Source organism: Polypterus senegalus, chromosome 11, assembly GCF_016835505.1.
Source record: "Polypterus senegalus isolate Bchr_013 chromosome 11, ASM1683550v1, whole genome shotgun sequence".
NCBI classification, from domain to species: Eukaryota; Metazoa; Chordata; class Cladistia; order Polypteriformes; family Polypteridae; genus Polypterus; species Polypterus senegalus.
The window spans coordinates 69,634,875-69,652,338 of record NC_053164.1 but is presented as its reverse complement, the minus strand read 5'-3'; the positions used below and the strand labels follow the sequence as shown (position 1 = coordinate 69,652,338).

The 17,464-nt window shown below is 38.7% G+C and overlaps 1 protein-coding gene across 2 annotated transcripts in view; it reads right to left on the bottom strand.

The window, feature by feature from the left end:
* The window catches only part of LOC120539152 (H-2 class II histocompatibility antigen, A-U alpha chain-like), a 52,374-nt gene that overhangs the window by 21,196 nt on the left and 13,714 nt on the right, over positions 1-17,464 (bottom strand). For both annotated transcript variants that reach the window (XM_039768960.1, XM_039768959.1), the window contains exons 2-3: positions 14,525-14,776; positions 5,264-5,545 (exon numbers count right to left, since the gene is read on the bottom strand). In XM_039768960.1, the coding sequence (XP_039624894.1) occupies positions 5,264-5,545; positions 14,525-14,776 (534 nt within the window). The remainder of the gene's footprint in view (positions 1-5,263; positions 5,546-14,524; positions 14,777-17,464) is intronic.

The window sequence follows — 17,464 nt, the reverse complement described above, 5'->3', positions numbered from 1 at the left end:
AGGGATATATTCCACTATATATATATATATATATATATGTATATGTATATATATATATATATATTGTCACACACGCGCATGGGAGGCAGCTAAAGGGCTTGAGTGAAGGCAGTTGGAGGCATACCGGGGTGTGGCAGAGTGCACTGACTCTTTTCTCCCTTGCCTGTAGACCATCCCGGGGATTTCACTTGGATCTCCTGACATCACTTCGGGACTGAGCCAATGGAAGTCGGCCACACCAGCTCCAGTCCCTCTGATGTCACCTCCGCTCTGAACCAATGGTGGAAGACCACGTGCCAGATCCATACGACCTCACTTCCTGTCTCCCCTTTAAAACCTGCCCCTTTTCCTTTGTTTCCTCAGTCTTGTACTGGACTCTGTTGAATGCACTTCAGTGCTGATTATTTTGTGAAAACGACCTTTGCAGCCAGGATACTATATTATATGGGTGGCTGCCCCAACTCTTTATCTGTCCATGTCTCGTTCTTGTGACAATATATTGTGAGTTGGAGGGCTGATCGCACCCAAATAGAGACAGATGCCCCTGGGAAAACCACAAAACTTGAAACACTGACTACCCTCACATTGCTCCTTACCCTTGCACTATAACGCATAATACAAGCCTCGCTGTACTCCGCCACCTTAAAAGCCTTGCGCAGCGCCTGTCAGATTTGGAATTGATTGTTTGCTTTTATCTCTCTCTGCTCCTAGCGGAACTGTCATCTCTGACTTGTCATGGAGCACGTTTAAGCTCATGTGTTTGCGGTGTTTGAATAAAAATCCTTCTTGTTTCTACGACCTCCTGTGTCTCTGTGCAAATCTGACCCAAGCGTGACTATATATATATGTATATACAGTCAACCCTCGTTTATCGCGTTAATCCGTTCCAGACTCTGCGCGATAAATGAATTTCCGAAGTAGAAACCATATGTTTGTATGGTTATTTTTATATATTTTAAGCCCTTATAAACTCTCCCACACTGTTAACATTATTAGAGCCCTCTAGACATGAAATAACACCCTTTAGTCAAACGTTTAAACTGTGCTTCATTACAAGACAGAGATGGCAGTTCTTTCTCACAATTAAAAGAATGCAAACATATCTTATCTTCAAAGGAGCAGCTCGCTAAGAAAAGCAAACAATCAAAAATCATTACGTACTTTTAAGTATACAGAAGCACTGCGATAAGCGGCATTTTGTAGAGGAGCGTCCTATCTTCTAGGCAAACAGCCACTGTGTAAACAGCCCCTCTGCTCACACCCCTCCGTCAGGCAGAGAGAGACGGAGAGAAGCAAACAAAACAAGCGCACGCTGAAGCATATCTTATAGCATTGAGGAGTTTTAGTTAATATGTAATACATGCTCTGATTGGGTAGCTTCTAAGCCATCCCCCAATAGCGTCCCTTGTATGAAATCAACTGGGCAATCAAACTGAGGAAGCATGTATCCTAAATTAAAAGACCCATTGTCCGCAGAAAGCGGCGAACCAGCAAAAATCCGTGATATATATTTAGATGTGCTTACATTTAAAATCCGCGATAGAGTGAAGCCCTGAAAGTCGAGCGATATAGCGAGGATTACTGTATACACTAGCAAAATACCCACACTTCGCAGTGGAGAAGTAATGTGTTAAAGAAGTTATGAAAAATAAAAGGAAACATTTTAAAAATGATGTAACATGACTGTCAGTTGTTTTGTCATTGTTATGAGTGTTGCTTTCATCAAGGATTTGATTATCATTATTTCTTTTAATCAGGTTTGTATTTGGAGGACGTGTTGTGTTCAAGTTACATTCCGTGTTTGTCAACCATTGTAAAGATACAACAGGTTTCATTGATAACTTTGTGTCCACATTGTCAGAGTTGAAACATTCATAAACATCGAATTGTCCACTACCCAAATCGCTACTGGTGAATCTAAGATGTTTAACAGACATTCCCAGTTGTCCAAAGGTGTAAAATGTTTCCCCATTTCTATACATTTGAAACCGACAACAAAACAATTCCGCGACAGCTATCAGTTCACATGCAGAACCACAGGTTGAGAGTTTAAGCATTTCACTACTATAGTGGTCCTGTGTAGTATAATTGTCTCCTGTTCCATCATCAGTCTACACCTTGAACCTGTCCCAGTCATTCAGTACATAAGACCAAATGTCACTGCGAATATCAAGGCTGAGACTGATATGGCCATGCAATAAGTAAGAGAGAGAATGGAAGAGGCAGGCGCAATCTTGGGGCATGGAAACCATTGGGTGTGGGTTGGTGAAATTGTGATTGACGGTCACCAGAATAGACATGCTATTCGAGGTAAACTTGCACCTGTTGAGAAAGAAAGTATGAAAGAAGGCGAGAAGCGGTGGAGCAGGGAATGTAAAGCAGAAGTCAGCACCAAGTTTATTATAGTTTTTCCTTTTTATATTAGTTTTTAATTCTATATTTTTTCTGAACTTACTTGGAAATTCAGTTTAGTTTTAGTTTTCCTTTGTTGTGTATTTTTAGTTTTAATTTATTTTTATTTTACAAAGACATCCATCCATCCATTTTCCAACCCGCTGAATCCAAACACAGGGGTCTGCTGGAGCCAATCCCAGCCAACACAGGGCACAAGGCAGGAACCAATCTTGGACAGGGTGCCAACCCACCGCAGGACACACACAAACACACCAAGCACACACTAGGGCCAATTTAGAATCGCCAATCCACCTAACCTGCATGTCTTTGGACTGTGGGAGGAAACCTGGCCCAGAGGAAACCCACGCAGACACGGGGAGAACATGCAAACTCCACGCAAGGAGGACCCGGGAAGCGAACCCAGGTCTCCTAACTGCGAGGCAGCAGCGCTACCACTGCGCCACCCTTTACAAAGATATCTCTATTTTATTTTTATATATATTAGCTTCAGTTTTAGTAATTATAGTATGGTTAAAGAGCTACTATGGAGTTTAGTTTTTGTGTCACAATGAGACAGAACTGTTCACTTGATGGGTTTGAATATGTGGTCCCCGGCGGGCTGGAGCCCGGCCGGGACGCCAGGAGGAGGAGGAGAGGAGGGCTTGTGCCTCCTCCAGACCACGAGGCGTCCGTCCTGGTTATATTGGGACCACGGGTACAGGGCTTGGAAGCCCAGCCCTGTAGGGACCCGTGGTCACCGCCAGGTGGCGCCGATGCCGGTTTACCCGTGTGGTCTTTGGCGGGGATGGAGCCCGGCGGGACACCTGGAGGACCAGAGGATGGCGTATGCCTCCTCCAGACCGAGAGGGGGCGTCCGTCTTGGTTAGATAGGTGGCCTCGGGTAGGGGCTTGGAAGCCCAGCCCTGTAGGGACCCGTGGCCACCGCCAGGCGGCGCCCAGTGCCTATTGATCCCGGGAGCCCGGCGCTTCCGCCACACCAGGAAGTGCCGGGGAAGACAAAGGGGACACACGGACAGCTTCGGGTGCACAGCCGGCACTTCCGCCACACAGGGTGTGGCCACGACTAAGTGCCGGGAAGCAGCTGGAGCTCATCCGGGTTCCCATAAAGGCCGCCTCCCTCCAGTCAGAGGTGGAAGTCGGGAGGCAGTGTTGACGGAGCTGGAGAGAGGACAGGAGGCCCAGGAACAAAGGCACAGAGACTGTGGGCCCTGGACTTTGGGGAAATCGGTGCAAGAGGCACTGGGGATTGTGAGTGCACGTGACTTTGAAATTGTATATAGTGTAAATAAGCGGTGTGATGGGTGAAGACATGTTGTCCGTCTGTCTGTGCGGGCCAGCCTTCACAAATATAATATGAGTTTAATGTTAATGGAAGCTTACTACACTACACAACACACTTTACTATTTGGTTTTGTTTTTGTCTGATAAAAAAACAAGCATAATCAAAACCAGGTACTGAGTATGAACAATTTTACACAATTTTATCCAGCCATCCATTATCCAACCCGCTATATCCTAATTACAGGGTCATGGGGGTCTGCTGGAGCCAGTCCCAGCCAACACAGGGTGCAAGGCAGGAAACAAACCCTGGGCAGGGCACCAGCCCACCTCAGACACAATTTTATAATTTTTAAAATATTTTCTGTCATTTGTGCTAAACAAATCTACGCTGGCTGTTGGCACTTTTTTCTTTTCATTTTATTGCCCAGAATGGGCCAATTTGTAATGAAAACCAGGTGAGTTTTAAGGTGTGAGGGTTTTTTTTTTACTTTAAATGTCTACAGCACACAACATATCCTGCTCCAAGACAATGTTTTTTATAATGAATGCCTTCAACATTGCATTCAAAAATCTCAAATATTGGGCTTTGTTATTTTCTACCAGTCATATTGATCTCTGATTCCATCTCAGGCGCAAACAATTTATAGACAAAATTTTGCCACCTGCAGGCCTGAAAAGAAATCAAAAATTAGAAAACAGAATCTGCTGTGTTCTGAAAGGTGTGACCATGAAAATCGTGGGGGCTAAGAACAGGGCTGTTAGACTTGAATCAATATGCAGACACCACCTAGCTGTATTGAGGGAAACAAAGAAAAACAACCATGTAGTATGAAGGTTAGGGGCAGTGAGACTTGAATAGCCCACCATAAGAACAGTAAACCCATAATGATCAAAGCAAGAGCAGGTAATAAGAGTATGGACAGGCACAAAATGACAGAGACAGCATCTGAGATTAAGAACAGTATATACATTATCTAAACCTGTTTTTTCAGAGTATGATCGCAGGAAACCTGGAGCCTACCCCAACAGGTTTGGATGTAAGGCAGGAAAAATCGCTGGTATGCAATATGTATGATATGACTGATGTTATGAACAAAAAGAATACAATATTTCAGTTATCTATTTTGAGAGAGAGAGAGAAACATTGAAAACATTGGGACAGATATTTTAAAACATAATTCTGCTACAGGATTATTTTCATAAATTCAGATATTTTGAGCAGTAAATATGAACTAAAAAAGATAAATTAATAAATATATTTTGGTTATACAAAATACACTGTTATAAGAAATGACTGTCTAAAAAATTACTTAATTTTACTGAAAGAAACCCTAAATTTCCCATCCCAAAAATATAATTAAAACATTTATATAAAGCAGAGGTTTATTTTTCCTCTAAATATACATTAAAGTGAATAGCAGTTCTCTTTAGGCACAGTGCCATATAGTAAAACTTACAAATGTAGGTCATCAAATTGGCCTACACTGTAGAACATGTTGTTGTTAAATGCAACTTCTATTAAGTTGCTCCCTTTGATAAATTGTTAAAGAATAATAATTGAACTCACCCCAGAACTTGGTAAGAATCTCGGAAAGGGCACTGTGCTCCACACTACATGTATAAAGATCACCTAATTGAGGTGTGAAGCTGAGGTAAGAGTAAATTCTAAAAGTGAAATCTTCATTAGGGTAGTATTGGCTAAGTGTGATTCCCTCAGACACTGGTAGACCATTCTTGGTCCAGCTGACTTTAATGGCTGAAGGGTGAAAATCAGTGACAAAGCAGATAAGAGTATTGGGCTCCCCCTTCACCAGGTCATTTTCTGGAAAAACCATCACACGAGGAGGGTCTGTAAACACAGAGTAAAAAATTTGTTGTTTAAAAAAATAACTTCTGGAAGCATGTTTTTTCCTAAATCGTGCAAATAAAAAAAATTAGTTAGTCATGAACATCCAAATTTTACATTTTATTTATAAGTTTGATGTTTCTTCAACAAATACAAACACTCTTTGTCCTTTACATATTTGCCACAATTCAAGGTTCTACCAAAACAGTGCACGTATTAAATTTAAAATTCAAGAAATAATTTTATTTGTTATTTTTTACAGGATGCAGTTTTCTTTATCACTATGTGAAAATAATTAATTGGATATTCTTGATTAACTTTCTCTCCTTATGATCATTTTATTGGAGGTTTTGGGAATATATTCTGAGTCACAAGTTAACCTTCAGGAGATGCCGAAAAGTTATTGGCCTCACATCATTTATAAATTTTTTATAAAAAGAAACACTTCCAACTTAATAATGAAAGATCTGCTACAGTCCTGTGCAACTTACTATATGCCATTAGTAAAAGAGTAATATATTTTATTTTTTTATTATACAAATAGTACATTTGTGTATATATATATTATTATTTTATTTGTGCATACATTCTAAAGATATTGGTATGTATTTTGATGCTAGGTGGGATAAATATATACATTTATCTTATTAAGACATCAATTCCGATTTTGAGAAATTATATTGTGTTAATTATCTTATTATCTATCCATCCATCCATTTTCCAACCCGCTGAATCCAAACACAGGGTCACGGGGGTCTGCTGGAGCCAATCCCAGCCAACACAGGGCACAAGGCAGGAACCAATCCTGGGTAGGGTGCCAACCCACCGCAGGACACACACAAACACACCCAGCGGCCAATTTAGAATCGCCAATCCACTTAACCTGCATGTCTTTGGATTGTGGGACGAAACCCACGCAGACACGGGGAGAACATGGAAGCTCCACGCAGGGAGGACCCAGGAAGCGAACCCGGGTCTCCTAACTGTGAGGCAGCAGCGCTACCACTGCGCCACCATGCCGCCCATATTCTTATTATGTTATGGTAAATTTAAAGCTCTTTGAGAAGGATTTATGGAATGAAGATAGTTAAAATTTTAATAAGGTAATAGTGATGTGCAAAATCTTTTAGGACATGTGTTTCAACGTAAAGTACTTTGGAAAAATGATAAAAGAATACGGGTGTACTGATATTTCAAAAATGGGTGCCCAAAACATGTAGATGAGGAAAAATGGTGGCTAAAATAAACAAAAAGAACTTTTCAGTTAAGGTCTGAATAAGTCAACTTGATAGACAATAAAGGAGGTTTAATGTCATAATGGTTTGTATTACAGAGAAGAGAACTTGTTTATATTTGTAGAAGAGGATTTCTGTATATTCCTTCATTACAATAAAAATATTTCTACAATTTAAGATTTCTGTGCTTATTCTGGTCTTTTTATCTCTGCAAAGGAACCAAAGTTCAGGTTCATTATAGTCTTATGCAAATGAGTCATGTTTGGAGCATGTGGGAAACTATGTACATAAAGATTTTATGAGTTACACTTTTAGTGGATTGGCATTCTGTCTTTGTACTGACTTCCCATTTCTCCCTTTAGATCGTTTTGTTTGGTGATATTTGGTTTTTCAGCTCTTGCTTCATATTGGACCTTCCCTATGGAGCAAGACTTTTGGTATTTTGACATTCTGGCTTTAATAATAAGTAATGAGTGTAATTGAATCCAATAATTTTTTAATTTTTAATTTAGTATTTTGATTTTTTGGTGGTGTAGAATGCATGCCTTTTGATCCACAGGAAATTACTTTTCAGCTACTGGGACAATAGCGGAACTTAAAAGTCACTACATTATGGTAATAGGGAAATTAAACAAAACTGAAATATGTTTGGTCAACATATATGCATTATATTCAGATGATAAAGTATTTAATGATTAATGTTTCTGTTGCAATTCTTAACATAAGCTCTCATAAGCTCATACTGGCAAGAGATTTAAGTTTTGTATTAGACCCTACTTTTCTGTAGACTGGAAAACAGCAACTGCCATCACATTATCCAAAATCACTTCTAAAATCTTATATTTCATGAAGTGCTTTACTCCTCTGTAATTGCCATTCAGGTCACACTAGGCACATTTGTTCTGTACCATGCCCGAGCACAATTCCCCCACCCCTCACCTACTCCCCCGCTGGCCTGCATTCACACTGCGTTTTAACTTTCTGGGCCCAGGCATGCTTTCGTCATCACGAAAGTGACAGCATGCATGTTAAAATGATCTTCCTTATTTTGTGTTTCTTTTTTGGAGTAGTGTAGGACACGATAACACTCTACCCTCTCACAGATTGAGTATGCAGCGCAGCATTTTGCTGTTAATTGTGCTGCACATACAAGAAGATTTTTACGAAGACAAATGATGTTAAGCAAGGAATTTGCAGCTTTTTTTGCCAGCTACAATTCACATTCATTTGTAAGGTGAGAATAAAAACCTGATATTAACTCAAATAGTATCAAATGAAATTAGAATTGCACTATGTACACAGAACTAAGACTTATCTATTATTGATGTCATGCCTGTTTTAAATGCTCCAGAACGTTTAGCGATCACACTGTTCCTGAATCCTATTGAACCATGTCCAGGCCCACCTCTTCCAAGCAGGCCAGGACACAGTATGGTGGGCCCGGAATGGAGTGATCACACTAGAAAAAACTAATTAGACTTTGGGAGGCATACATCTGGAGAAACGTGCTTGGGCACAGAACAAATTGCTACACCCTAAGTTTCCCAACTATCCTTCTTAATGGTTGCAGTCATGTTTTCATATGCTATATGGTTACCATTAGAGCTAAGAATTCCTAATTTTGAAGGGAACCTGTCCTGTATCATATATAGAAAAATTTTAAACCTGTTCCATGGCTCCTCAACTGTTTCTACACTTAAAAGCTTATCCCAGTTTATCCCATTTAGACTTGGCCACATCTGCTTAAAATTTACTCTAACAAAGTTAAACTTAACAGTTTTAGTCTTTGCTTCTGCACTTTTCCAAAAGAAAAACAAAATTATATTATTCAACCACCTCTCTACCCTAAATTCTATCCTTGTTATCTAGATTGGCTTTCCCCCATTGGTGCTTTAAAGTACTGTGTTAAAAAACAGTCACTGTCTTAAAATCTCTGCTCTGCACTCCTCTATTTGTAAGGCTAGCCCAGTTATTATTTGGATAATTAAAGTCCCCTGTGACTATAATACCAATCTCTTAAATTGATTTTTTTTTAATATTAATAAAAAGATTCACATTGAAATTACTGTCTGTGTTGTGGGGTCTACAATAACTCCTACAAATTAGGACATAAATTACTTAATTGCTCAAACCCATTTTATTCAATTTAAATGATTTAACTCAGATTATTAAAATTAAAAAAATAACATTAGATTAACTAAGTACTGCAGATTTTAATGCCTGCTGCCCCCTAAGCTCCTGTAATACTCTCCCCATCAACTGCCTGCTCTGTGTCTTCCTTTGAAGTTAATAAACTGCCCCTTCTTATTATTTCCTTACTTTAAGCTCTTACACAGTTAATACTCTTTCCTACTGATGAAAACTGCAAGGATTAACACCTCTGTATGTTAGTCTCAGTCTCTTCTCTAATGACATTATGCAGGTGACGTCACAATGGCAACAGGCCTTCCCAATGTTGTTTACAGGGTTGGGCTGCATCACTGGGTTCGTCCATCGACCCACAGTGGATAAAACAATTTCTCCAGTTATCCAACCACTGCGCAGAGTGCCATTATCATTAAGAGAACAGAGCTCTGCCACTTCCTGTAAGAGGATATTATTGAACCAGTGGATGCTTCCCCATGGATTTAAAATTCAGTTGTGACAAAGAAAAAATTGGGAGGTTTGCGTATTTGCATTGCTCTGTGTTCTGTAAATAAAGCAATCATTCCCAATAAATACCCATAGCCAACTGCCAAGGAGCTGACCACACATTTTCATGGGTCTACAGTGTTCAGTAAACTGGACCTAAATCATGGCTATTTGCAGGTTCCCCTTGATCCTATAAGCAGAGATCTCACAGCTTTTGTGACACACCTTGGAGTCTTCCATTACAAGCGGATGCCTTTTGGCCTCAGCTCAGCACCTAGATGTTTCTAGAAGGTCATGTCTCTCATGCTGGCAGGAATTCCAGGTGTAGCCATTTATTTGGATGACATCGTAGTGCATGGTACCACCCTGAGCCATCATGATGAACACCTTTCTCAGGTGCTCCACACCACGCTCGCTATCTCTTGATGGTATATGATCTCCATTTCAAATGGCCAGAAGCTCTGCCTCTTGCAACTGTGACTACCCAATCCATTATCAAAAATCAAAACTGCCATTGCTATGCATCAAGACTGGGTGCGTGTGTGGCTTGGTCAAATCCATTGAAAACTACTCAGCAGCTTGGACCAGCTACTTTTCTTCTGCAAGATGGTTCAAGGCATTATGCAAATAGCCTGAAAAAAGTCATACTACCTAGTCAGCTTCATCAGAGCCTAAAAATACATAGACTGATGGCATGGGAGCCCCGAACAGTGGCTGGAAATGGACTGGCTGTTCCTCAATCGCTCCCATGGGTTTCCACTGAGGTTTCACGTTCATTTAGGCACAGAAGAACTCCCTCCTGGCTTAAGAACTATGTTACCAACTAGGCCTTCATTTTAAAAAAGGGGAGGGGAAATGTGATGTCTGTGCAGAAGCATATGTGGGGCGGTTATAGGAGGAAAACAGAAGTATTTGTTGTTGGTGTGGATGTTAATTAAAAGGTAGTTAAGCATTACACGTATGTGACTGGGACTGTCCATTATGAAATATTGAAGGTTAAAATAACAGAATACAACAACATAGTCCGTCTTGAGAGGCGCTGTTATATCTCTAGAGTTATAAATAACAATGCTAGTAATCCCAGAATCTTATTCTCTACAATTGATCGTCTGTTAAATCCAGGTCACTCAATGGAATGCCTCCAAAAAACTTCCAGTGAAACTTGTGAGGCCTTTTCTGTATTTTTAATCAAAAAATGAATGATATTAGAAATAATATAGTATATCTCCCCAATACTGAACCACTTAAACCCTGGTACTTCATTTTAAACAAATTAAATTCTTTCACCAGGATAGATATACCTGATTTATATAAAATAATTTCTCAACTGAGACCCTCCACTTTCGTCCTTGACCCAATGCCAACAAGTTTTTTCAAAGAAGTATCGGGCGTACTAATTGATAGTATTATTGACATAGTAAACTCGTCATTAGATACGGGGGTCTTCCCAGACTGTCTTAAGAATGCTGTAGTTAAACCCCTGCTCAAGAAAAATAATCTTGACTTCTCTGCTTTTGAAAATTTTAGACCTATTTCTAACCTGCCTTTCTTAAGTAAAATTCTAGAGAAGGCGTCATTATGCAGCTTAATGATCACCTCAATAAACTTGCTATTCTTGATAAGTTTCAGTCGGGTTTCAGAACAAATCACAGCACAGAAACTGCACTCGTTAAAGTAGTAAATGACTTGTGGGTAAATGCAGACAGAGGCCATTTATCTGTTCTCATCCTCAGATCTGAGTGCCACATTCGATACCATTGATCACAATATTCTTAGAAATCACCTTAGTCTCTGGCAGTGTCTTAAATTGGTTTGAATCCTACCTGGGAGGTAAAAAATTCTTTGTAAGTTGTGGTAATTATACTTTAAAAACACATGACATTCTATATGGTGTTCCACAAGGCTCTATCCTGGGTCCGCTGCTCTTTTCGATTTACCTGCTTCCGTTAGGTAAGATTATCTCTGGGCATAACGTGAGCTACCATAGCTATGCTGATGACACATAACTGTATTTATCAATAGTGCCTGATGACCCCGACTCTCTTGATTCACTGACACAATGTCTTACTTGTGTTTCTGAATGGATGAGTAGTAATTTTCTCAAACTAAATAAAGAGAAAACAGAAATTTTACTGATTGGCAGTAATGGATATAATGATGTTATTAGAAATAAACTTGATGCATTAGGATTAAAAGTCAAGGCGGAGGTAAAGAATTTAGAGGTAACTAATGACTCTGACCTGAATGTTAATCAGATATCTAAGACAGCATTTTTCCACTTAAGAAATATAGCAAAAGTTAGACCCCTTATAACACTACAAGATGCTGAGAAATTAATCCACGCTTTTGTTTTCAGTCGACTAGATTACTGTAACGCACTCCTCTCAGGACTACCCAAAAAAGACATAAGTCGTTTGAAACTAGTACAGAATGCAGCTGCTAGAATCTTAACTAGGAAAAGAAAATCTGAGCACATCTCTCCAGTTTTGATGTCACTACATTGGTTACCTGTGTCATTTAGAACTGATTTTAAAATCCTGCTTATAGTTTACAAAGCCTTAAATAACCTCGCTCCATCTTATATTTCGGAATGTTTTACACCTTACACTCCAAATTGTAACCTTAGATCTTCAAATGAGTGTTTGCTTAGAATTCCAAGAGCTAAACTTAAAAGAAGTGGTGAGCTGGCTTTCTGCTGTTATGCACCTAAAATCTGGAATAGCTTGCCAATAGGAATTCGCCAGGCTAATACAGTGGAGAGTTTTAAAAAACTGCTGAAAACACTTTACTTTAACATGGCTTTCTCATAGTTTCATCTTAGTTTAATCCTGATGCTCTATATATTCAATTAATTATGATTATTATTCATGGTATTCATATTCAAAATCTGTACTAACACCTACTTTCACTTCTGTTCTTTTTCAGTGATATCCCTACATTGATGGATTAAAGGCCAGAAGTCCACATCATCAAGTTCTTCCATGAGAACCTTGAATACAATGAGGACTGATTGTGAGATAATTTATGTGAGGTAGAATGCCTAGAGGGGGCTGGGCTGTCTCGTGGCCTGGAACCCCTGCAGATTTTATTTTTTTTCTCCAGTCGTCTGGAGTTTTTTTTTTTTTTTCTGTCCTCCCTGGCCATCGGATCTTACTTTTATTCTATGTTAATTAGTGTTCCTTTATTTTAATTCTTATTTATTTTGTCTTTTTTCTCTTACTTCATCATGTAAAGCAGTTTGAGCTACATTATTTGTATGAAAATGTGCTATATAAATAAATCTTGTTGTTGTTTGTTGAACTGCTATTTCTTTAACAAAGGGTGTGTGAAGTTGCATGTCTTGCTAATGATTAGCAAAAAAGGAAGTTCATGTTAATATTAGAAAAGTCTGCACACATAAAGAAAATGTCTGATGCGGCCACACCAGAATTTTTATGAACTTTCATGTCAAAAACATCTCTGAATGTGTTGCATATTAGTTATATGTACAAGTAAGAATTTCAAGGTACTCTGTACATGTGACAATATGAACTTGAAATCAAACCTTACAGCTTCATTTATTTGTTATTTTACAAGCACAAGATGGAATAGTGATCTAAGGTGTTTTGTAAAGTATGCACAAACAAGGTGAAAAGAGGTGTGAGATATTTTAAAAGTCCCATTAAGCAGACCAGGACTTTCATCATCCTACCTAGATAACGCTTCAGCCTACACAGGCCCAAAATGAGGAGTTGGCTTTAAAAGTTAAAATTTCTTTTTAATGTTTTTCTTGGGGGAACAACTATAAACCTCTGAGTACTGTAGAATAGATGAAGCAAAACAGGGTTTCTTAAAAATAAAGAGGTCATTCACAAAAATCAGAAAACAGGACAAAAATACAAAAGAAAAAAAAAAAAAAAACACAAAAAGAGCAAAAGGATTTTCCTAAAAGGCAATCTAAAGAGAGACAGTCTCGATACACTTTCCAGAAATCAGAATCCAAAAATAGAAACAAAAAATCTACAAAACCCAGAAGAATGAGAAGAAAATAATCCTCACTATTACATTTAAACAACACTCAATGGCAACCTCAGGGAAGATGTTTCATCCATCACAATATAAAAGTGAAGGGCAGTCCCTCAAGTGTGATGTCATGCTGGCCCCACCACATGGGTTTCCATTCACAGAACACTAGGAACATGGTGTATATAAACTTAATGACACAGTTTAGAAATACTAAATAATAAACAAATATAAGTTAAGGAATAAACCTTTGCTGAAAGGGAAAATCCCATTTGTGCATGGTTTGATTTAAATCATCTTAAGCCATTTTTGCACTTGTTTTTTCCTAAAACTAATAATTATTATTTAATTATTATTCACATATCTTTTGATTAAATGGCGGTTCCCCTTTTAAAGAATACAGCACTAATGCGTAAGAAAATGTTGTTTTGCTTAATCATTGTGTTTCAACATTTTCTCAAAACTTTATCCAGTTCACCACATGCCTAGCCCTGATTCAGGTATGACCCAGCTCTCTGAACTCACAAATGTAGGAGTGGTCATAGCACATCTTGCAGGAACTAGGTCTTTGAGAGGAAGTGGAAATGTGGGAAGTTCATTTTTTTAAAAATATGAAGTAATTTTCATAGTGTGTATGATGTTATGGGATGTCTAGCAGGGACTGAAGGACTGAATTAGGGTCATAAGAAGTCAACGTGGTAACATTGTCATTGGCACAAGATCTTAAACCCATGTAATGGAGCACGCCCAGACTTAATTACTCCTCAAACATCCTACCACAGAATAGAATTAGATAAAAGTTTTTCTGTCCAAGGCCATGAGAAGCCAGAAGAGAGAAAGATGGAAAGCATAAGCATGAGGAGTAGCAAGGGATTACCCTGTTTAGTTAAGTCCTGAAGGCTAAAAATGTATTTTCCCCATTATTTGTATACTGACTCAAGTACAATAGTCTAATTTATTTCATAATATTGTTACTGTGATGAAAATCATTTTTCTTTTATACATTTGACCTTTTTGTGGTATAGAGTTAATAATGAGAATACCCAAGAGATCACAATAGATAAAAGAGACATTGTTATGTTAACATTTTTTAAACAATAGGCTAATGTCCTACCTTTCTCTTCTTGTACAGCACCTTCAGCTTTAATTGATACATTCAAGTTGTTTAAGCAGACCTGCTTGTTTGCTTCAGCCATTTGTTCCCATGTAGGGTAAATTATTTGTCCTGTGAATTTGGGAAGCATTATGATCGTCTCTTTCTTATCAAAGTCAACATGCAGAATTTCATCTCCATCCAATCCCATTTCATCCTCCGTTTCTGAGACACCAGACTGACAAGCAACTAAATTAATGTCTTTATGTGGCACTGTAAAATATTAAAACAAAAAAATTAAATTAAAAACTGACCTTCTTATGCTATAAAGAGTTTTAAAGGGCTTTTATGCTGTATGTTAAATTATTTCAACTATAATACCTATATGAAGTAAACGATTTCACAAACTGTTATATTAATAATAATTCATTTGTAGTCTAGTTGATTAAATTAAAAATATGATTAACAAACATTTAATTAATTTACTTTGAGCTTGTTAGGAAATGGGTAAGGCTAATGGATTAGCCTAAACAACCAAAGTAATTTTTTACTGTATGTATATCATAAACAGATTGTGCACAAAACAAAGCAATTTCAAATGTGCACAGTAGAGCAGTAGTTAAAACTGCAATGAGAATACTTTTAGATCTTGAAATGGAACATTTTCTGCCTTTTTATCAATTTAATATTAAGTTAATTTATAACTGATCAAAGATAATGCAATTTAACACATACTGTACCTTCTTTTTCTTTGCTATATTCAACATCCAAGACACACATTTTTAACTGCTCTTCACCCAAGTCTCTCTTGTAAAATTTGCCTTAAGTTTTTGTTTTCTGATTTCAGGTAAAATGAAACTATAAATTATGGATGTCCAACAAATTAAATGTCAAAAATAACATCTTAATTATTTTCTTAAACTATAATATTATGAAGATATTTTGAAATTTCCAATCCAGTGTTTGGAAAAATAATCATCAGGTCATTTTCTAACACTCTTAATTATGGGTAGGGTTGTGGGGGAGGTGGGGCCGGAAAATATCCCAGCCATCACAGGGCACAAGACCAGAACAACCCCTGGACAAGACATCAGTTCATCGCAGGATGAGCACAAACACACACTTACACATACAAGGGCCAATTTAGCAACACTACTCCACTTAACCTGCATGCCTTTGGACTGTGGGAGGAAGCCTACACAGACAAGAACACGCAAACTCCATACAGGGTTGACCCAGAATGTGAACCCTGGTCTCACTGCGAGGCAGCAGTGCTACCACTGTGCCATCCCTAAGATAACTGATTTAAAAATAATAATTATGTGCTAACAGAAAACCTGATAAGAAAAGCAAGCAGCTAAACTGACATTTATTCATTATTTAAATCACATTGCTTTTTCTTCTTCTTCTTTTGGCTACTCCCATTTAGGGGTTGCCACAGCGGATCATCCATCTCCATCTATCTGTCTTTTGCAACATTTTCTGCCACACCAACTGTGTTCATGTCCTCCTTCATCACATCCATAAACCTCCTCCTCCATCTTTTTCTGATGTACCCCTCATCTCTCCTCTGTAGGTGACCAAACCATCTCAATCTAGCCTCTCTCACTTTGTCACCAAACTGTCGTACCTGTGTTGTCCCACTAATATACTCATTCCTAATCTTGTCTACCCTTGTTACTCCGAGCGAAAATGGTAACATTTTCAACTTTGCCACTTCCAACTCTGCCTCCTGTCTTTTCATCAGTGCCAGTCTCCAAACTGTACAACATAGCTGATCTCATTACTGTTTTATAGACCTTCTCTTTCACTCTTGCAGGTACTCTACTATCACAAATCACTCCTGGCACTCTTCTCCTCCAGTCCACCTTGGCTGCAGTTTCTTCTTCACCTCTCTGCCACAGTCCCTGTTGCTTTGGACTGTTGAACCCAAGTATTTAAATTCATCTACCTTCACCACCTCTTCTTCTTGCAGTCGCACCCTTCCACCACCTTCCCTCTCATTTACATACTCCGTCCTACTGACTTTCATTCCCCCTCTCTCCACCTCTCCAGGTTTGCCTCATCCTGCTGTCTACTCTCACTACAAATCACAATGTCATCTGTGAATGTCATAGTCCACGAAGACTCCTGTCTGACCTCATCTGTCAACATGTTCATCAATACTGCAAGCAGGAAAGGGCTCAGAACCAATCCTTGATGTAATCCCACTCTTACCTTGAACCAGGCTGCCATTCCTACCACACACTTCACTGCAGTCACACTGTCCTTATACGTACATATCTTGCACCCCCTTCACATACTTTTCTGCTACTCTTGACTTCCTCATACAGTACCATAACTCCTCTCTTGTCACCCTGTAATATGCTTTCTCTAAGTTCACAAACGCGCACTGCAATTCCTTCTGACCTTCTCTGAACTTTGCCATCAACACTCTTAAAGCAAACATTGCAACTGTAGTACTCTTTCCTGGCATGAAACCATATTGCTGCTCATAGATCGACTCCTCTTCTCTCAGCCTAGCATCTATCACTCTTTCCCATATCTTAATGGTGTCGCTAATCAACGTTATATCCCTGTAGTTAATGCAGCTCTGTACATTTCTCTTATTCTTGAAAATTGGTACTAATATACTTCTGCATTCCTCAGGCATTTTCTTACTTTTCAAGATTCAATCTAGTTAGAAACCCTACTGCCATCTCACCTAAACATCTCCATGCCTCTACTGGTGTATTGTCTGGGTCAAATGCTTTTCTTCAAACTCTTCATAGCTTTCCTTATTTCAGCCTTGCTGATCCATGGTACTTTGTAATTTACTATCTCCACTTAATCCATCTTACCCTCTCATTTTCTATATTCATAAGTTCTTTAAAGTACTCTTTTCACCTTCTCAACACACTCTCCACACTTATCTGCAAAATTTCCATCTGCATCCTTTATCATATTGACCTGCAGAACGTC